Source organism: Ovis canadensis, chromosome 22 (genome assembly GCF_042477335.2).
Source record: "Ovis canadensis isolate MfBH-ARS-UI-01 breed Bighorn chromosome 22, ARS-UI_OviCan_v2, whole genome shotgun sequence".
NCBI lineage: Eukaryota > Metazoa > Chordata > Mammalia > Artiodactyla > Bovidae > Ovis > Ovis canadensis.
In genome coordinates, this window is record NC_091266.1 from 57,716,379 (window position 1) to 57,736,874 (window position 20,496).

General features: G+C 50.3%; 2 protein-coding genes across 2 annotated transcripts; both read left to right on the forward strand.

Annotated features, from left to right (window-relative positions):
* Nucleotides 1-582: 582 nt before the first annotated feature.
* On the forward strand, nt 583-10,806 carry LOC138427653 (major seminal plasma glycoprotein PSP-II-like). The gene is made up of 5 exons (XM_069567427.1): nt 583-628; nt 3,934-3,963; nt 5,003-5,138; nt 6,894-7,081; nt 10,778-10,806. The coding sequence occupies exons 1-5, from the start codon at nt 583-585 to the stop codon at nt 10,804-10,806; spliced, it is 429 nt and encodes a 142-aa protein (XP_069423528.1).
* Nucleotides 10,807-14,586: 3,780 nt separating this feature from the next.
* LOC138427452 (spermadhesin Z13-like) lies at nt 14,587-19,976 on the forward strand. Its single transcript, XM_069566776.1, has 4 exons — nt 14,587-14,632; nt 16,978-17,007; nt 17,875-18,016; nt 19,790-19,976. The coding sequence occupies exons 1-4, from the start codon at nt 14,587-14,589 to the stop codon at nt 19,974-19,976; spliced, it is 405 nt and encodes a 134-aa protein (XP_069422877.1).
* The last annotated feature ends 520 nt before the right edge of the window (nt 19,977-20,496 follow it).

The following is a 20,496-nucleotide window of genomic DNA, read 5'->3' on the forward strand; positions in this document are numbered from 1 at the left end:
ACCACACACACGCTATGTACTTCAGTTTCCCCATCAGTCGTGACCCACACCTGGAGCAGACAGGGGCTGTTTACCTGCCTTTGCCCTGAGTGACACAGAAGGGCTCTTAAGACCAGGCAGCTGGGACGTCAGACTGGTCCTGCGTCTGCCACTGGTGCCCTGGGATGTGGGCGAGTCCCTTGGCCTCTCTGGGTCTCAGTTCCTCTCCATCTAAGTCCTACTGAGGTTTATGAAGTAACTAGAGGTGGACACGCTGCAGCTGAGCCCCAGGGAAGAGGGCCCTGCAAACAGGGCACCCTGGTGGTCTGTGGCTGATTTGCCAGCCTTCATCGAAGACCACGAAACAGGAGAGGGAGAGACCAGGCCATGACTCATCAGTCTGAGTGGGAAAGGACACAGAAAGTCTCTGACAAAGACAGAGGGGAAGCAGCAGGCGCCTCCCTTCTGGAGAACCCGGGGCTCCTGCAGCCCAGTGGGGCTGGGCTCCAGGGGAGGAGGAGGTCAGGTGTCAGCTGCTGTGTGTATATAGCCCCAGGCCTCCGGGGCCAGGCTCAGAGCTGAGGCTGGTGCCAGGCTGCGAAGATGAAGCTGTCCAGCGTCATCCCTTGGGCCCTGCTGCTCAGCACAGGTAAAGCCTGGCCCCCAGCCCCTTGCCTCCTGGCCTCTCTGCTTCCTGTTCAACCTAGAAAGTCTGTGCAGTTTCGCGTGTTGCCATGGAAAAGGGTCTGCAAGCTGCCCTCCTCCAAGGAGATGCCACCCTCAGCCTGGCCTGGAGGAGGAGGGTCCAGCAGCATGGCCATGACCCAGGGCTGCGCGTATAATGATTTTTAAGCATTTCCTGGGCTGTCCGTCCTTGTTCTGGCATGCATTCCCTGGGCCCCCTCTGCCTTAACCAGTGTCCCCTGGGATGCTTCCCTGGTGGCTCAGCTGGTAAAAATCTGCCTGCAATGCGGGAGACCTGAGTTCAACCCCTGGGTTGGGAAGATCCTCTGGAGAAGGGAAAGGCTACCCACTCCAGTATTCTGGCCCAGAGAACTCCATAGACTGTATAGTCCGTGGGGTCGCAAATAGTCGGACACGACTGAACGATTTCACTCACCTGGGATGCCCTGCAGAACAGCCAGCCCTCACCCACACCTGGATGAAGTGAACCAGTCATGGTCAGCTTTTCAGGGGTCTTGGTGGTGTGACAGCGTGGGTGCTGTATGTGGGACCCTGGCTGGACCTGATTGGAGGGTGGCATCCAAGGGGAAGCGGGGGCCCCTGGAGAAGCCCCTGGACAGGTGGGAGTGCTCTGCCTCTGCCCCTGGGATGGAGATGTGGCAGCAACATGAGCTCAGCAATGACCCACAGGAGCAGCAGCTCCCAGCAGGGCTGAGGACATCCTGACAGGTAGTTATAGTCCTTCAGGGGGCTCGGTGTTGGGCCTGCACTGAACACAGAGGGCCCCATGCTGGCTTGGGCTCCCCAGGTGGTGCTAGTGGTAAAGAATCTGCCTGCCAATGCATTCAACTCAAAGGAGATGTGGGTTCGTTCCCTGGGTTGAGAAGATCCCTTGGAGAAGGCAACGGCAACCTGCTCCAGTATTCTTGCCTGGAAAATTCCTTGGACACAGGTGGCGGGCTACAGCCCATGGCATCTCAAAGAGTCTGACATGACTGAGGGACTCGCTACTCATGCTGGTTCCCAGTGCTGGTGGGAAAGAATCGGAAGGCAGCCATTTCTTCAGGGAAACCTCTGTCTCCTCCTTCCTGCTTCTCTCTGTCTGTCTCCTTTTGTCCTTCCTCCTCTGCCCTTTTCAGTTCCGTCTCCCCTTTTCCTCTCTCCTCACTCAGCTCCCCTCCCCTTCTCCCTGCTCACCTTTGCCCCTCACACTTCCGGTCAGGGACTGTCCCCATGACTAGGCTCTTTCTTCCCTCCCCCCTTTTCTCCCTACAGTCAGTGGTGGGTCACGACTAGGAGCTGAGTGGGGGCCGAGTGGAAAGAGAGGGTCATGCAGCCAGTGTGTGCGCCCAGATCCTTCTCAGGGTCCCTCCCAGGCTCCTGTGATGAGGCCCTTCCTGTCTCCCTGGCCCGGGTGGGGGTTTGGAGGGGCAGCCCTTCTCCTGGGACACTTCGTGGGTGCCTTGTAGGTAGAAACGGGTCCATCAGAGCCCCTCCTGCTTCTTCTCTTTCTCAAGTGCCTTCAGTTCAAATGGTCAGTAGGTCAAGATGGCATGTTTGGGGGTGATGTGTCTTGAACTCCTACAAGGGGCTGTTTGTCCCCCTGCTTCAAAGTCAGGACCTCAGACTCTAGATCCGAAGAGGTCACTGTACGTGTGGGTCCAGGACAGAGATGTCACCTGAAGGGACAGGAATGATTTCTGCTTCTGTCCTTGAGGCCTGCTTTCAGGCAAACCTTCATTTGTGTCTTCCTAAGCAGACAGTGATGGATGCCCCAGGGTGGGGAGGATTTTTTAAAAATATATTTTAATTTTTATTCTTTTCATTAGGAAAGTATGATAACGCATTTACAGGAGGCTTGGAAAATACAGAACAAAGTTACATATAGTTCCGCTGTCTATTATAGTAATTTTTTTAATAGATAAATTAAGATGTTTCATTGGAGCTTTAATATCAAACTCTCAAAAGTAATAGAATGAATATACAGAGAAGTAAAAGGATAGATACAGACCTGAGAAGCCCTGTGAACCAATTCAACATAATTAAGATTTATAGATTTTTCCCACAACAGCCAGATACCATTCTATTCAAGTTCCTATAGACTGTAAACTAGGAGACACAGGAACCTATCCAGGGACATAAGACAAGGTACGAAACTTTCATGGTTTAAAGGTATTGAAATCATAGTCTCTTTTCCTATCACTGTGGAATTATTTTAGAAATCAATATCAAAAGAAATTTGAAACTAACTGTGCCCCCAAACCAATGAGACTTCAGGACTCAGGAAGGGTAGGTGGAGATGGACCCCAGTGTCCTGGTTGACATTTATGGTCAAATAGTTTCCAGAGGGCTTGTTGATCTCTATTGACTAAGGAAAGCAGTTTCTATGGGCAAGGAAATGAATGAGTGGCAGGTTACCTAGCAGGGAGCATCTCTGGGCCGGGCACTGGGCTATGCATGTGTGGACTGTTCTCTGGAACCGAGGAGGCTCCTACTGTTCAGTTTCCATTTTAGAGATGAATGGATTGAGGCTTAAGGAGAGAAAACAACTTGTCCAAAGCCAGGCATCCCTCATCCTCACAGGGCTATGACCCAGGGCCAAGAATCAGATATTCTTAAGCTTTGCTTTGCCTGATTGTTGTATCGTGAAGGTAAGCCACAGTGCAAGTGCACCATGGGAGACCTTGTGATTGAAATCAGGGCCCTTGATCCATGCACCTAACTCAGGTCCCTGATACAGCGAAACTGCTACAAATTAAGATGGCTCACTTCTCCTCAACTGAAATTTTACTCAATGTGTTCACTCCAACATCAACTTCACCACCAAAGGATTAACAAGAAACGTTCATGTCCTAGTTGGGTGAACTACTCTCTTAGTTTGGCTGGGACTGAGACATTTTCTGGGAGAAGGTAGTTCAGTGCTGAGATCTGGATAGTCCTAGGCTAAAGGGACAAGGTGGTCACCTTCCTGGGGGCTGACTCTTCCAAGTCTGGCTGCAGAGAGGGAACATTGGCCCTAAACTGAGTAGATCTGGGGAAAACAAAGACATCAAGAAGAATGGGCCAGCTTTCGAAGGCCCTCCTTCTGCCCTTCCCCTGTGTGACCAGGACGGGCCCCAGGGTGGAGGACAGTAAAGCATTTCTCTCATCTCACTGCCATCCCTTGGCACACAGCTCCTCCTCACAGGGTTGTGAGTTTTCCATTCTCTTACCCTGACCCCTCTGTAACCTCGCATTTTCACGATGTTTTCCTGTTTTGCTACCTTTCAGCCACACTGGTTTCAACAGAATCGGATGAAGGTAAGTGTGGACGATGTGATTTTACCACTTCCCCTCATCACGTAGAGATGAGCCTTAACGTTGAGGCGCAAGAGGCTTCTCTACAAGGGAAACGTACGTACCCATTACCAAAAGAACGTAGCTTTCTGTGCTTCACAGCCTGGTTGCATCATCACAGTCCCTAACTCCAGTCTCTCCAGACCTCTGAGGACTCCCCCTTCTGCCTCATTCCTTCTCTCCACCCCACCACATCTTCCAAACTCGGGAGTGGCCTCACGGTGGGGGAGGAGGAAGGGGCCGCCTCTCCACACAGCAGGTGGCCAAGGTGGATGGAGCCGCCTCCTAATGGCTGGGGGACATCACCGTCTTCAGGGTCAGAGATGAGAGTTTCTCAGGGAGAGGGAGTGAGGACATCATGATGGACCGGGTCAGAGGGTGCAGCTGACCAGAGATGGGTTGTGTGCTCGAGAGGTTTCCAGGCCCAGGCACTGGCTGAGCACCTTCCAACCAGGAGCTCATTAGATCCAAATGCCCGAAGGAAAGTGCTCCTTTTATCCCCACGCACAGACGCGGAACCTGGGCGCCACTGAGTGGGTCCCGGTGCTCCCTGCGCGTCTGCACAGCGAGCGGGTTTTCATGCCTGGGAGGGGTCTGGCTCCTCAGGCTGTTCCTCTGCTGTTTCTCAGGCTTCACGGGGAAGAGACACGCAGGACACAGAAGGAGGGTTTGTGTGCACCTTTTGACTTCCAGTCTGGCCATGCATTTGATGATAAAGATTTATTTGCTGAAGAGGGATTCAATATATCTGTTTGCAGGGGTCAAAACAAATTTCAGTGATGGGTATGGTTCCCTTTAAAATGTTTCAAAGAGTAAAACATTAAAATCACTTTTTTGGAGGTCACTAGACTTGGATCATTGATGTTGATTTGTGATTTCTGGAATCTGGAAATCACAAGGTTTCATGATGGTGTGGAGCCCAAGGATGGTAGAGCGACCCCCGCTCCCCAGCCCAGGGGTTGTCACAGCCTCTGGGTACCAAGAAACCTGCCTTGTGTTGTAGACACTAGAAAATGTGGGGGCGTCCACAGAAACTTCTCTGGGAGGATCTCCAGCAGTTTCTCGTGGGGGCCGAAGTGTACCTGGACCATCCTCTTGAAGAGCGGTTATACAGTTGTCCTGACAATTCCATTTCTCAGGTCAGTGCTCAGCTGAGTGCTCTTTGCTGATGTTGTGGTTTTATGGGAAGGTGTCCCTCTTTGCCCCTTCCCGTTCCCCCTGCACCACCCAGCACACACATCCGGACACATCCTGACCCCAGCTCACTCCTGCTGACGACCTGCATGGCCCCCTGCCCTCTGCATCAAGCTGACCCTCCTTGCACGGCTTTCAGATCCCTCCAGGGGACCCCGATCTCCCCTCCCTTCTAACCTCTCCTCCCCTCTGCCCCTTCTCTGAGCTGAGCCAGCACACACTGAGCTGTGGACCCACCAGACTGTTGGGCAGCTCTGAGCCTTTGCTCACACTGTGCCCTCTGCCTGGAAGGCATCTTCCACCTCTCCCAGACTCACCACCTGCTGCTTAGGGTCCTCATTTCCTAGTTCATGAGTTCACTGGAGGAAGAACTTTTCCATCACACTGGAAACCCCTGCTCTGACTCTGTCCACAGCTGGGCAGATCTTTCTCGGATTTGTGCCCCATCCGTTAATCCGTGCAAAACGCTGGAGGAATTGACAGCATCACATCACTCTTGCTGATGTCCGAGTGTGTCTCTCCTAGGATGCGTGTCTGTCTCTTGTCTGCTTGTTTTACCTACGAGTGAATAAATGGATGAAAGATCGAATAAATGTTTGAAACTATGAAGGAAGTTATAACGCTCCAGAAGGTATTTCCAAACTAGCGATAGTTACAGCATTTCTGTAGCAGGGTATTCGTCATATATTTTAACCTGGAAGTGACATTTTCTTTATGTGTGGAATCAAGGTCACTGTCAGGGGAGGCTGAGATTAGTTCTATCATCTTAGAACTGAGGGCCGTGTCCTTCTATGAAGTCAGGTCTCCCACGAGGCGGAGGAGCTGCTCCGTGTGAGGAGGACACACGGAAATGCCTGCCTCACAGCAGGGCTCAGACCATCCATCAAAACCACATGCCAGGGCTGAAGGAGGCAGGCATTTCCTACATCCCCATTTCTGTTAGGATCAAAGGGATAGATTATTCTAAAAGCTTTCATTATTGTGCCTTTGACCCTCTCCAAGACCAGTTTTGGATATGGGACTAGGAAGGAATCAGTCCGTCTAAGAGTGAGCTAGTACAGAGGGAGCTGAGTGTGTGTCCTGGTGAGATGTCCCTTCCGTGTCTCGTTTTAGCCCAGAGAGGCTCCAACCTCCCTCCTGGGTGGGGCACACGCTGGTGGCTGAGAGAGGAAGACAGGGCGGGGTCAGGTCTGATGGGCAGGAGGAGGAGACGGAGACCTTGGCAGGAGGGTCTCAACTCGTTTGTGCACTTTGCCCACAGCAGCGAGACCTGGATGCCCCTCTCGCCTCTGCAGGTCCTGGAGGCCAAGTGGGGGTCCTGGGCCCCCTGTGCCAGGGGTGCAGAGGGTGAAGCAGGAGTGGAGTCACACACGCATGTCTGGGCCTCACCTGACTCCGTGCTTGTTGCCCAAGGAAATAGTCCTCAGGGTTGGCTATACTGTGCCCTCCGGCGGTTCCTGATCCCAGAGTCCTGGGTGGGCTTCCCTGAGCCCCATCAGTGGGGTTGCCCAGGAGGCAAGGAGTCACCTGGGGGACCACCACCCCCTCCTGAAGGATGAGTCTCCTCCCCTGTGGGCACCAGCCTGGGAAGTCTGGTGCACAAAGCTGTGTGATTGCGTGGGGTCTGGACAGGGGAGGCTGCCTGCCAGGGGGACCACGATTCCCAAGGCTGACGCCTGCCCTTCCCTCTGCTCCAACAGCCTCAACTGTAATGAAGAGGATGTGGAAATCATAGACGGGCCGCCAGACAGTACTACATTTGGGAATTTCTGTTCAGGGGGACCCCTGGTGTTTACATCTTCTTCCAATGTCATGACCGTGAAATACTACAGAAGTTCCAACCAGCCAGTATCTCCTTTTGATATATTTTACTACGAGCGTCCATCAGGTAGGTGAGATGGACAGGGGTCTGCTGACGTGCCCTCTCCTGTCCGTGCGTGGTTCTGAGGGCACGTGGCTGTTACGTGACTGCTGAAATAAGGTGGAATCTAAGTTCTGCATGATCATCACTGGGTGAGCCAGAGTCAGCATGACCCAGTGAGGCTCTCCAGAGACACCCACCCGCTCATTCCCAGCATTTTGCATCTGACATACTGGAATTGGAAAGACCCATATGAAAATTCTTTTCAAATTTTACTCTTTCCATTGATTATGTCCCATATTCTTCCCAAAAAGAAAATGTCCCTTTCTGGATCTTATAATACAATCGTAAGCATTTCTAGTGTGTACATTTAAAATGTGTACTACACATAGTATACTATATCAAATGTATATAGTTACCAGATATATAGATATAACGCACATATATCTCTTTGTATATAGATTTAGCAGGATGTATATTCGCCATTTACTACGCAAAATGTATATTATGGTCACCAAATATTTATGCATACAAATATATACATGTGTCACTTAGGGCAAGTCAGACACGGTTTCTCAAAACTGTTTCTTTTTTCTCATTAATGATCAGTTAAACTTTCCCCCCACTTATCAATGGGAAAAAAATGCTCGTATAATTGAAGTGAAACGAAAGTCGTTCAGTCGTGTCCAACTCTTTGCAACCCCATGGACTATACAGTCCATGGAATTCTCCAGGCCAGAATACTGCAGTGGGTAGCCTTTCCCTTCTCCAGGGGAACTTCCCAACCCAGGGCTCGAACCCAGGTCCCCCGCATTGCAGGCAGATTCTTTACCAGCTGAGCCACAAGGGCAAGAAAGTGAAAGTGAAATCACTCAGTCGTGCCTGACTTTTTGCGACCCCGTGGATTGTAGCCTGTGAGGTTCCTCCATCCATGGAATTTCCTAGGCAAGAATACTGGATGTGTTGTCATTTCCTTCTCCAGGGGATCTTCCTGACTCAGGGATCAAACCCGGGTTTCCTGCATTGCAAGCAGATACTTTTACCCTCTGAGCCACCAGCGAAGTTCCCCAAGCCACAAGGGAAGCCCATGAATACTGGAGTGGGTAGCCTATCCCTTCTCCAGCATATCTTCCCAACCCAGAAATCGAATCAGGGTTTCCTGCATTGCACGCAGATTCTTTACAAACTGAGCTATGAGGGAAGCCCCTGTGTAACTGACTTAACCAAACTCTAGTTAAGTTCTCTATCCACAGCTTAGTGATCGTGCTCACACCTAAGAGTGGACAAGTGTTGCCGATGAAAACAATCTTCCTGGAAGACTCTTCTGGAATCAGCTGACCACGAGGAGGGACACATCCTGGTCACCTGTCTGATCACACCTGCTCATCCCATCCCGTCTCCTCCATTCTTTCCAGCCTTCTGTCTCTTCCCTGCAAAGAAAGATTCCTTACTCCAGAGTTTTCGATACTTGCCGGTCTTGCGGTTCGGTCATTCTGCTTGTCTTTATAATCGTTTTGAATAAAGTCTCTTTACCGGAGTCTGGATTTGTTCCTTTACTCTAAATGTCCTCATGTCACAGGTTAGAGAATCAGACATCAGTGAGAATGAGAGGAACCTCTTCTGAAGTTCTTTAAAACCATAGGCTTTTTAATTTTTTTATTTTTTGAGGACTGTCTTCAGATAGTTACTTTGCCTATTTCCTATTTCCCTCTTGTGCCCAAGATAAACCTCTCAGACAGAGTAGAGACATTGGAGCATCTTTCAGCTAAACTTTCTGATGATGTGGTTGGTGATAAAGAATATCTGATGGTGATGCATTAAACTTCTAATGCCCATTGGCCAACCAGAACGACGTTCGGGTGTCTTAAAAAGATCTGCAAAGAGTAAAACATGTTTTGTTTGTGGGATCATCAGATTCAGGGTTTTTTTTTGGTTAGTTGGTTTTTTGGTTTTTAATTTTTAGAATGTTGTGCTGGTTTCTGCCATGCCACAACATGAATCAGCCATGATTTCACATATATCTCGTCCTTCAGGAGCCTCCCTCCCCTCCTCCATCCTACCCCTCTAGGTCATCACAGAGCACCAGACTGGGCTCCCTGTGTTACAGAGCAACTTCTCTCCAGCTGCCCGTTTCACACACGATATGCTGATGCTGCTTTCTCCATTCAGCCCACTCTCCCCTTGCACAGGTCCAGTCTCTATATCTGCATCTCCATTCGCTTCAGTGGCAGCCCACTCCAGTGTTCTTGCCTGGAGAATCCCAGGGACAGGGGAGCCTGGTGGGCTGCCGTCTATGGGGTCGCACAGAGTTGGACACGACTGAAGCGACTTAGCAGTAGCATACCATTTTTCTAGATCTCATAAGTAAAGTAAATTATTAGTCGCTGAGTCATGTCCAGCTCTTTGCAAACCCATGGACTGTAGCCTGCCAGACTCCTCTGTCCATGGCATTTTTCAGGCAAGAATCCTAGAGTGGGTTGCCATTCCCTTCTCCAGGGGATCTTCCAGACCCAGGGATCAAACCCAGGTCTCCTGCATTAGCAGGAAGATTCTTTACCATGTGAACCCAAGCCCCAAATCCCATCCGTTTCAATTCAGTCACTCAGTCATATCCAGTTCTGCAACGCCATGGACTGCAGCACGCCAGGCTTCCCTGTCTATCACCAACTCCCAGAGCTTGCTCAAACTCATATCCATTGAGTCGGTGATGCCATCCAACCATCTCATCCTCGGTTGTTCCCTTCTCCTGCCTTCAATCTTTCCCAGCATCAGAGTCCTTTCCAACTAGTCAGTTCTTCACACCTGGTGGAGCTTCAGCATCAGTCCTTCCAATGGACATCCAGGACTGATTTTCTTTAGGATTGATGTGTTTGATATGGCCTTGCCACCCTGAACATGGCCAATCTCATCTGACCTTGGAAGCTAAATCCCATATATATGTGCTAATATACAATATTTATTTTTCTGACTTTCTTCACTGTCCTTAACAGGCTCCAGGGTCATCCACCTCACTAGAACTGACTCAAATTTGTGCTTTGATATGGCTTAGTAATATTCCCAGATTCAGGTTTTGCTGTTGCATTTTACCAGAGGCCAGGATGTTAGGAGGACCAAGAAGCATAATGTCTGCCTGAGTGACACAAACCCCACACATGAGGGCACACTCGTATCCTCCTCTGTGTCATTTTGTTCTCTATGGAGAGTTGGAGGATGTAGTCTCTTCCCAGACTTGGGCAGGGTCATCAACTCCCCTGAAAGCACCACTAGTCTATCCAGACCATCCAGATGAGACCAGCTCAGAAAGTCAGGTTGGGGTCCCCCTTCCTCAAGTGAGTTCCCTGGAGGTGGGGTTTCTCTGCTGATGTTGTCGATTTTAGGAAAGATCCCACCCGGGCCTCTTCCCGTTCACCATCCCGCACACACATCTGAACACAGCTGATTCCATTCGCACTTCCTGTTGAAAACCCTTCTATGGATCTCCGTCTTCAGGATACAGTTTACCCACCTTAGCCTAGTTTTCCAAAATCTCTCCTTTTCTGACCTTCCCTCCCTTCTAGCCTCTTCTCCCCTCTGCTCTTCTCAATGCCGGACCATCACACACTGAGTTTCGGAGACTGAAGAATTTGGGGCAACTCCATGCCTTTGTCACATGTCTCGTCTGCCAGGATCGTATCTGTCCAACCCTTTCGACTCACACGCCCTCTGCCAAAACACCCCCCATAGAGGATACCATGGTTCGGATTGAGGGCTAAGGTTACCTTGTCATCTTCCTGACACCTCTTAGGTGCAGGGACCTGGATCCTTCCCCCCCTCCCCTCACTTACCTTGTGTAAGTTCCTGGGTCATTTAACTTATCATTTGTTTATTAGCTGTGTGGCTGTACCATTGTGGGACTCCAAGGTCCAAGTTGCAATCCTTAAATGAATGAATGAGTAAATGGATATAGGTTCACACATGCACTTTCAATGATCCTGTAAAGTACTGCGTTTCTTTCCAGCCAGTCTTCACACAGGTTAACTTGGGAATCGTATTTCCTTCCATTCTAGGCTGAGCTGAACATAACCTATACAAAACTTTGTTTATGTTTTCCAAATCTCTTGTAAATATGTTATCATACTTTCACAATTTAAAAAACAAAAAATGGAATTAACAATGAGAAGATTTCTTTTCAGAAAGTCGATAGTTCCAGAGAGTTTAACAATGAAGATCACTGTTTCAGTGATCTTTAACTTCTCCAAAATATGTTGAGGAAGTGAAAAGGGTACCCAGCTCATTTTATAAATTTAGAAGAAGCTGATGTAAGTATAATCTGATACGAGTAATGGGAAAGAACAGTACAGGAAAGAAAACTTCATGCAATCTAATTCAAGAACATAGATGTCGATATAAGAGAAAAAAACGAAATAGAATACAGTTTTAGAAACTGAACTTAGTAGTGTAATAATATTTGCAAAGCATAAGGATTTATTCTAAGAGTACAACGATACACCAAAAAGCTATTTAGAGGAGCTTGTCATGTTGGCAGAATAAACATAAAATCTATAATACACATGAATAGATTCAAAACAAATGAAACAAGATTCTGTAACTATTAACGATGTCAAATACAACTCTTAGAAACCACTCACTGATGGGCACAAGCTTAACATCATAAAGTGCAGCGATGAAGAACATCTAGCAAGATGGCTTTACTGATGAGTCTTTGGAAGGAATTCCATTACATTACGAGCAATAGAGAATGGCTGGCATCACCCTTGGTCAATTTTCTGCTGCAGGATTTGACATTTTTGCTTTTACTACACACACACACACACACACACACACACACACACACACACACACAAACAGAGCTGGAGCAGGTTTGCCAGCTTGGGGATTCAAAAAGGGGATAGAATGTTTTTCTTTTTTTAAGACTCTCTAAGAAATTTTGGGAATACTTTTTTGTCCTGGGATTCATGGCACCTTGAAGGGGTGAGGATGTTTCCTCCTTCAAGAGACTTACACACCATCCCAAACACCTTCAAGCACAAGTACAGTGCCTCCTGGAGCTGGAAGGGAGGGGGCTTTGGGGGGAGCTTGCCCAGTGGCTCTGGACTGGTGGCCCCACCACCCTCTTGCTCTGCCTCCCTTGTGACTTGGATTCACCCTCAGTTGGGAGGACGTAGAGCAGACCTTTCTCACCTCCCCTGCAGCCAGACCTCCCCTGTCCCTTCACCTGGGGACATGCTCATTCCTGCACCATCGCCAGGACGGGGAGCTTCCTGGGGACACTCACACCACCTCCTTCACCACTGAGGCCAGTTCTTGGAGCTGGGTGTGGGGTCAGCTTCTCCCAAAGCCTGTGGCACATGCAAGGGGACCAGACACTGAATAAACCTGTGGTTCCAGGAAGGCAGCTTACAAAAGGCCCAGCAGACCCTTCAGCTCCTCCCTGAGAATAAAATCGTGGTCACTGAGAAGGATACAATGCCTACCCATGGGACGGTCTAGAAAGAGAGTACTGGGAAGCTCTGACGGAGCAGGAGGTACTTAGGGGGTCTTTGAGCCAGGTGCAGACACCCAGTGCATCTCATGGAGAGGAGAGGAGAGGTGTGCCGGGGAGCAGTCCATAGGCAAGGGGCTGGAAGCAACGCAACCAGGCTTCTTTAGGAACCTCAGAAACCAGGTGTGAGCTTTGGGACAAACATCTGAGGGACAGAAGACCTCAACAGCTGCTGTTACCCCAGAAATTTTCTCCAGAGAGTGTTGTGAATTTAGGAATCTAAGACTTTGATTCCTGAGTGCCCCTAGAAAAGGGACTGTTTGGTTTTCTTTTTTCCCCCTCTAGGCAGCCGCAGCGCTGCATGGACACTGCAGGGGAGGACAGCAGGCCTGATATGCAATGACGTAGGATGAAGACAGGCTGCTTGGGCTGGGATGGAAGATGAGGAACTGGCCTTCCTTCCATGGTTCCTGCATTCCCTCCATCCAGGCACTTCCATCCATGGGCAGCTCCTTGACATCTCCACAGACCAGGGCCAGGAAGCATTCTGTGAGCTGTGGACTGTGACAGGAATCTGGAAATGATGAGCAAAGAGAGATTCTAGATGGAAGGGGAACTGTGAGGAATTACTGCATGTTATCAGAGTCCCAACCAGGGAGCTTGACCACTGGCGCAGAACCAGCATTGTTTTCTGAGAGGGAGACCCTGTCTAATCAGCCTCCTCCTCAGGAGAGCTTGAGTGACCAGATGGCTCAGCCAACTTCCCTGGGCTCTGCTTGAGGTGGAATGTTTCCCCCACTGTGAACCCATTAGGGCTTCTATAAAGAAAGATATGACTTAGAACAGGAAGTTTCTACAACCCATAAGGAAAAGTGAGTGATGCAATAGTAAGAGAAACAGGCCCAAAGATACGCATGAACAGGCATTTCACCAAAGGCCTACAGTTGAGCTCAAGACATATGGAAAAGAGACCAAACTTACTGAAATTTGGAGAAACGCACATTTTAAAAGATGTTTTATGAGCATTTCTAATCTGCAAGGAATTCTGAAAAATTTAATAAAATTCAAAGTTGCTAACCTTCAGGAATATGGGCATTGTGTTCTCCTGGGTCGGGGTGTAATTGTAATGGTCCTTGAAAGGCGATTGGCCTGCTGTTCCTTTAAATGGAAGAATGACTTCCATTGTATAGACAGACCATGTTTCACTTATCCATTCGATGATGGATGGATGGACATTTGGGTTTTGACCACTCTTTGATAGAATAAGGCAACTATGAATATTCATACACAAAATACCTGGTAGAAAGGTGGCTTATATATCCTCCATGTGTTGAGATTCTGATGCATGTTTTCAACAAGGAGCTCTTCTGGTTTCTCATAACTGTAATGCTCTCACTAGTCTGAACCATGTGGATCTTGGTATAAGTATAGCATAAATGCCAGCATGTGTACACCTTTCTCCCTTGTGGACACAGCACACACAGGCTGACATGTGCTCCAGCTGCCCCACCAATCGTGACCCGCACCTGGAGCAGATGGGGGCTGTTGACCTGCCTTTGCCCTGAGTGACACAGGAGGGCTCTTAAGACCAGGCAGCCGGGACGTCAGACTGGTCCTGCGTCTGCCACTGGTGCCCTGGGATGTGGGCGAGTCCCTTGGCCTCTCCGGGTCTCAGTTCCTCTCCATCCAAGTCATATTGGGGTTTATGAAGTCACTAGAGGTGGACACGCTGCAGCTGAGCCCCAGGGAAGAGGGCCCTGCAAACCAGGGCACCCTGGTGGTCTGTGGCTGATTTGCCAGCCTTCATCGAAGACCACACAACAGGAGAGGGAGAGACCAGGCCATGACTCCCCAGTCTGGGTGGGAAAGGACACAGAAAGTTTCTGACAAAGACAAGGGGGAAGCAGCAGGTGCCTCCCTTCTGGAGAACCCGGGGCTCCCGCAGCCCTGCGGGGCTGGGCTCCAGGGGAGGAGGAGGTCAGGCGTCAGCTGCTGTGTGTATATAGCCCCAGGCCAGGCTCAGAGCTGAGGCTGGTGCCAGGCTGCGAAGATGAAGCTGTCCAGCGTCATCCCTTGGGCCCTGCTGCTCAGTACAGGTAAAGCCTGGCCCCCAGCCCCTTGCCCCCAGGCCTCTCTGCTTCCTGTTCAACCTAGAGAGTCTGTGCAGTTTCCCATGTTGCCTAAGAAGAGGGTCTGCAAGCTGCCCTCCTCCAAGGAGATGCCACCCTCAGCCTGGCCTGGAGGAGGAGGGTCCAGCAGCATGGCCATGACCCAGGGCTGCGCGTATAATGACTCTTAAACACTGTCTGCGCTCTCCCTCCTTCTTCTGACATGTGTTTTCTGGCCCCCCTGCCTAACCCCTACCTCAGCCTTATGCCAATATCCCCTGTGATGCCTGGTGGGACAGCCAGTCCTCTGTCCAGACCTGGAGGAGGTGAACCAGTCGTGGGCAGCTTTCCACGGGTTTTGGAAGTGTGATGGTGTGGGTGTGGGAGGTGGGACTCGGTCTGGACCTGATTGGAGGGTGGCATCCAAGGGGAAATAGAGGGCCCTGGAGAAGTCCCAGGACAGATGGGGTGCTCAGTATCTGCCTCCCAGGCAGGGAGATGTGGCAGCAACATGAGCTCAGGAATGACCCGCAGGAGCAGCAGCTCCCAGCAGGGCTGAGGAGGTCCTATGGGGGTCTTAGCCCTGCAAGGGGGATGGGCGCTGGGCCTGCGCTGAACATGGAGGGACCCGTGAGGATTCTCAGTGCTGGAGGGAAAGAAGAGATGGCCATGCCTTCAGGGAAGCCTGTCTCTTCCTCCTAGCTCTCTCTGTGGGTCTTACTCTGTCCCGTCCCCTTCTCTGTGCTTTTCTGCTCCAGCTCCTCTTTTCATTGACCCACACTCTGCTTCCCTCCCCATCCCCTGCTCCCCTGCAGGCAACTGTGGTCATGACTAGGAGCTGTGTGGGAGGCGGGTGGGGAGGACCGGCTTGTGCTGTCAGCGTGTGAGCACAGATCCCTCTCAGCATTTATCCCAGTCTCCTGTGATCAGGACCTTCCCATCTCCCTGGTCTTGGGTGGAGTGGGTCGTGGTTCTCTCCTGGGACACTCTGTGGGCAGCTTATAGGTAGAAACAGGTCCATCAGAGCCTTCCTGCCTCTGATGTTTCTCAAGCACCAGCAGTTCAAATCAACAGATCAAGGCAGCATGTTTTGGGGGTGAACTCCTACATGGGGCTCCTTGTTCCTCTGCTTCAAAGCTGGGACCTCAGATTCAAATCAGAGGAGGTCACTGGATTATGCGTCCATGATGGGAAGATGTGTGATTCTGCCCTTGAGATCTGCTTTCAGAGAAACCTCGATTTGTTATTTTCCAGAGCCGATGTGATGGATGCCCCATCCATCCATGGAGGGTGGGGAGGTTTCCTCTGTGGCCCCCAATCCTGTGCCACTTCAGTACTCAGGATGGGCAGCTGGAGACGGACCCCCATGTCCTGGTTGACATCTATGGTCACATAGCTCCCAGAGCACTTGTTGATTTCGATTTACTGAGGAAAGCAGTGTCTACGGAAAAGGAAATGAATGCGGCGGGAGGTTGACAGTGGCAGGGAGCGTGGTGGACAGACTCTCTGGGCTGGGCACTGATCTGTGTATGCGTGGACTGTCCTCTGGAACCAAGGACAGTCTATTATTAAATTTCCAGTTTACAGGTGAATGGACTGAGGTTTGTGAGAATAAATGCCTTGTCAAAAGCAATCCAGCTCTCACCCGAGCCACTCTGAGCCCCAGGGCCCATCTGATTCCTGCACTGTCTGTGCCCATTGGTCACATCATGAGGACAAGCCAGGGTCTCATCAATGGTGGAGGCTGAGGGGCTGAATCAGCACCCTTGACCCAAGCCCTGGACTCACTTCCCTGATACTGTGAAACTTCATAAATTCAGATGGTTCACTTCTCTCCAGTGGAAAATCGACTTCATTTTGTTCAACCTCAGATTGGTCACTGACCTCAGTGAAGAATTTTTCAAACAGTTCACATTCATTAGAGTGATGAAATGTCTTGTGACCAGGTTGGAGAGGTTTCTTGGGAGAGGGTCTTACAATGCTCAGACTGGGAAATTCTTGGGGAAATCAGGACAGGTGGGTCAGCATCCCGAGTGCTGACCTCTAATTGGCTCCAGGGTGGGGGCATCACAGAAGACATGTGGAATTGGAGAGACGAGGAGAAAGCAGCTGGATAAAGGAGTCTTGAAGGAGGAGGGCCAGACCTCCATGCTGCCCTGCCCCTATGAGACCAGGTTCGTCCTGGGGACAAAGACAGCCAGGCTTTTCTGTCTGTGCTCGACTGCATCTTCCTTGAGACTCAGCCCTTCTCCACATTGTCTATGAGAAAGGCTTGGCTCTTCCGTAACTTCCACCTTGTCATCCTGACTTTCTGTTTGTTTTTTTTCTTTCAGCCACATCGGATTCAACTGACAGGCTTCCCTGTAAGTGCACAGATATTATTTCATTCTTTCCTGCTCATCACACAGAGAAGTGCTCGGGGGTTGCAGTTTCAATAGCTCTCTTGGAAATAGTAGTACCGGTTTACCATTTTGGTCAAAGGAACTTGGCATTTCCGGAGCTGACTGTCGGCCTCGGTTTTAACAGTCCTTAGGGCCCCATACCCCCTGACCTCTCATGACTCCCACCATGCTCCTCCTCCCTGCCCCACCTTTCCTCCTCCACAGCCCAAAAGCCTCTCCTGCCCTCCTGCATGCACAACCTCACTAGGCAGGAGTGGGACCACCGCTCCACAGCACAGGTGTCCCAGGATGACGAAGCTGCCTCCAATGGCCAGAGCCTGGAGGGCTGAGGGGCATCACTGTGTCTAGGCAGAGGGTGTGCTGGCAGCAGGAGGGGTGCTGGGCAGAGGGACAGGCTTCCTCCTGACGAGAGGGCTGATTGATGATTGATAATTGATCGATTGATGATCAATTGGTTTCCCTGGTGACTTCTGGCCCAGGTACTCGAGGAGCATTTTTTATAAATAGGAAGTCTTTTGATGATAAACACCCCCAAGGAAAGTACTGCCTTTATCCTCACTTGATGAAAAATGTTTCATCATGTAAGGTTGAAGTCCTTCTATTTTCAGGTGTCAGACCAAATTGCAGTAACGTGTGTGTGGGTTTGCTATGTTCTGCAGAGTACAAGATAAGATTCACTTTTGGGGGACTCCAGACTTAGACCCTGGAGGTTCCTTTGTGATTGGCGGAAGGGGAAGTTAGGACCACGTACGGTGGTGTGGTGCCCAGGGGTGGTACCCTCCCCGCTGGCCTGGTGTTGCTCCTGGGCACCTGTAATTCTCTCTTCAGTTAAAGATAAAAATTTGTGTGGGGACCTTTATGAAGAGGAATATGGCGTGATCTACCCCTATCTGGGACTGCATACGGAATGCCTCTGGACCATCAAGATGGACCCAGGTCACAAAATTGTTTTGGCAGTATATGATCTCCAGTAAGTGCTCTTTGCTGATGTTGTGGTTTTATGGGAGGTGTCTTTCTTGGCCTCTCCCCGTTCCCCGTGGCCCCCTGCCCTCTGCATAAAGCTGACCCTCCTTGCACGGCTTTCAGATCCCTCCAGGGGACCCCGATCTCCTCTCCCTTCTAACCTCTCCTCCCCTCTGCCCCTTCTCTGAGCTGAGCCAGCACACACTGAGCTGTGGACCCACCGGACTGTTGGGCAGCTCTGAGCCTTTGCTCACACTGTCCGCTCTGCCTGGAAGGCATCTTCCACCTCTCCCAGACTCACCACCTGCTGCTTAGGGTCCTCATTTCCTAGTTCACGAGTTCACTGGAGGAAGAACTTTTCCATCACACCTGAAACCCCTGCTCTGACTCTGTCCACAGCTGGGCAGATCTTTCTTTGGATTTGTGCCCCATCCATTAATCCGTGCAAAACTCTGGGGGAATTGACAGCATCACTCCTGCTTATGTCTAAATTTTCTCTAGAGAAAGCAGCCTAATCTCTGGGGGATCAGGGAATGATTTTTTAACTAATGACTGAATAAATGAATGAATGAACCATTGAAAGAAAGAAAGAGTAAATGAATGATAATACGAAAAGTGAACAAAATGATGTGGCAACAGAAAGCATTTGCAATGTAGCAATAAATTACAGCACTGCTATAGCAGGTTAGTCTTCACAGATACAAACGCAGGAGCCACATGTCCATGGCTGGCCACATGCGGTCCAGGGTGGTGGTTGAGACAGGTGATGTTCTCTAGTGACTGAGGGCCCTGTCCCTCCAGACCTTCTATGAGGTCAGTTCTCCCACTAAGTGGAGGAGCTGCTCCGTGTGAGGCCAACCTAGGGATGCCTGCCCCACAGCAGGGCTCAGACCATCTACCCAAAGCACACTCCAGGGCTGAAGGAGGCAGGCATTTCCTTCATCATATTTCTATTATGGTCAGAGGGATAGATTATATGGAAAACTTCCCCTGATTGACCTTTCCACTTTTGCAGAGATTTTTTGTTTGTTTGTTTTCATTGTCCTTGGCACCAAGGAAGGAATCAGTCTAAGAGCAAACAACTAAACAGGGGAGGGCACAGCTAACTAACTAAAAGTCAGCTCAGCTAACTTAGAGAGTGTCAAGTGTGTGTCCTGGTGAGATGTCCCTTCCGCGTCTCATTTTAGCCCAGAGAGGCTCCAGCCTCGCTCCTGGGTGGGACACATGCTGGTGGCTGAGAGAGGAAGATAGGGCGGGGTCAGGTCTGATGGGCAGGAGGAGGAGACGGAGACCTCAGCGGGAGTGTGACAACCTGTGTGTGCACTTTGCCCGCAGCAGGGAGAGCTGGATGCCCCTCTCGCCTCTGCAGGTCCTGGAGGCCAAGAGGGGGTCCTGGGCCCCCTGTGCTAGGGATGCAGAGGGTAAACCAGGAGTGGTGTCACACACTCATATCTGAGCCTCACCTGACTCTTAGCTTGTCCAAGGAAATGGTCCTCAGGGTTGGCCATACTGTGTCCTCCAGTGGGTCCTCATCCCAAAGGCCTGGGTGGGCTTCCCTGAGCCATCAGTGGGGCTTCCCAGGAGATGTGGAGTCATGTGAGGGGAGGGTCCTGGGTGATGCCCCACTCCAGAAGGGTGAGTCTCCTTCCCTGTGGGCATCAAGCCTGAGAAGTCTGGTGAGCAAAGCTATGTGATTGGGTCGGGTCCAGGTGGGGAGGTTGCCTACTGGAGGGACCACGATTCCAAAGGCTGATGCCTGCTTTTTCCTTTGCTCCAACAGCCTCAACTGTGATAAAGAGTCTCTCGAGATTATAGATGGGCCACCAGAATCTTCTAGCTCACTGAAGTTTTGTGACAAGCCATATTTGGAATACGCATCTTGTACCAATACCATGATCGTCAAGTACACAAGAATGCCCAACCACCCAGTCCCTAACTTCTTATTAACTTTCCGTCGCGTGTTGTAAGGTAGGTTTTAGAGAGCAGAGACCTGCTGCCGTGCCCTCCCCTGTCTGTGCATGGCTCCATGGGAGCTAGGTGTGTGGTATTTACGTGATTGTTGAAACAAACTTGACTGTCACTGGGTGAGTGACAGGCAGGGTGACCCACTGAGGCTCTGCAGAATCATCCACCAGTTCTGTCCCAGACTTTCTGCAAACCCTGGATTTTTGAGTTGGAAAGTCCTGATATGAAAATTTTTTGACAAATTTTATTTTTCATCTTGATGATGTGAAAATTTCCTCCCAAATGTAAAATTTCCCTGCTCGATCTTTTAAAAATCCCTTTGGCATTTTCCAATAAATGTATTTTAACTTTGAGGTACAGATAGTATCGCATGTTTGTGCTCAGTCGTGTCCAACTGTTTGCGACCCCATTGACTGTTGACCACCAGGCTCCTCTGTCCATGGAGTCTTACAGGCAAGAATACTGAAGTGGGTTGCCATTTCTTCCTCCAGGGGATCTTCCTGACCAGAGATTAAACTCGCA

What these genes read in the sequence shown, in the direction of transcription:
- LOC138427653 (XM_069567427.1), top strand. Translation starts at nt 583, where the DNA reads ATGAAGCTGTCCAGCGTCATCCCTTGGGCCCTGCTGCTCAGCACAG. An exon ending in GGCCCTGCTGCTCAGCACAG is followed by an intron (nt 629 to 3,933) that starts GTAAAGCCTGGC and finishes GCTACCTTTCAG; the next exon opens with CCACACTGGTTTCAACAGAA. An exon ending in CTGACAATTCCATTTCTCAG is followed by an intron (nt 5,139 to 6,893) that starts GTCAGTGCTCAG and finishes CTGCTCCAACAG; the next exon opens with CCTCAACTGTAATGAAGAGG.
- LOC138427452 (XM_069566776.1), top strand. Translation starts at nt 14,587, where the DNA reads ATGAAGCTGTCCAGCGTCATCCCTTGGGCCCTGCTGCTCAGTACAG. An exon ending in GGCCCTGCTGCTCAGTACAG is followed by an intron (nt 14,633 to 16,977) that starts GTAAAGCCTGGC and finishes TTTTTCTTTCAG; the next exon opens with CCACATCGGATTCAACTGAC. An exon ending in TTGGCAGTATATGATCTCCA is followed by an intron (nt 18,017 to 19,789) that starts GTAAGTGCTCTT and finishes TTGCTCCAACAG; the next exon opens with CCTCAACTGTGATAAAGAGT.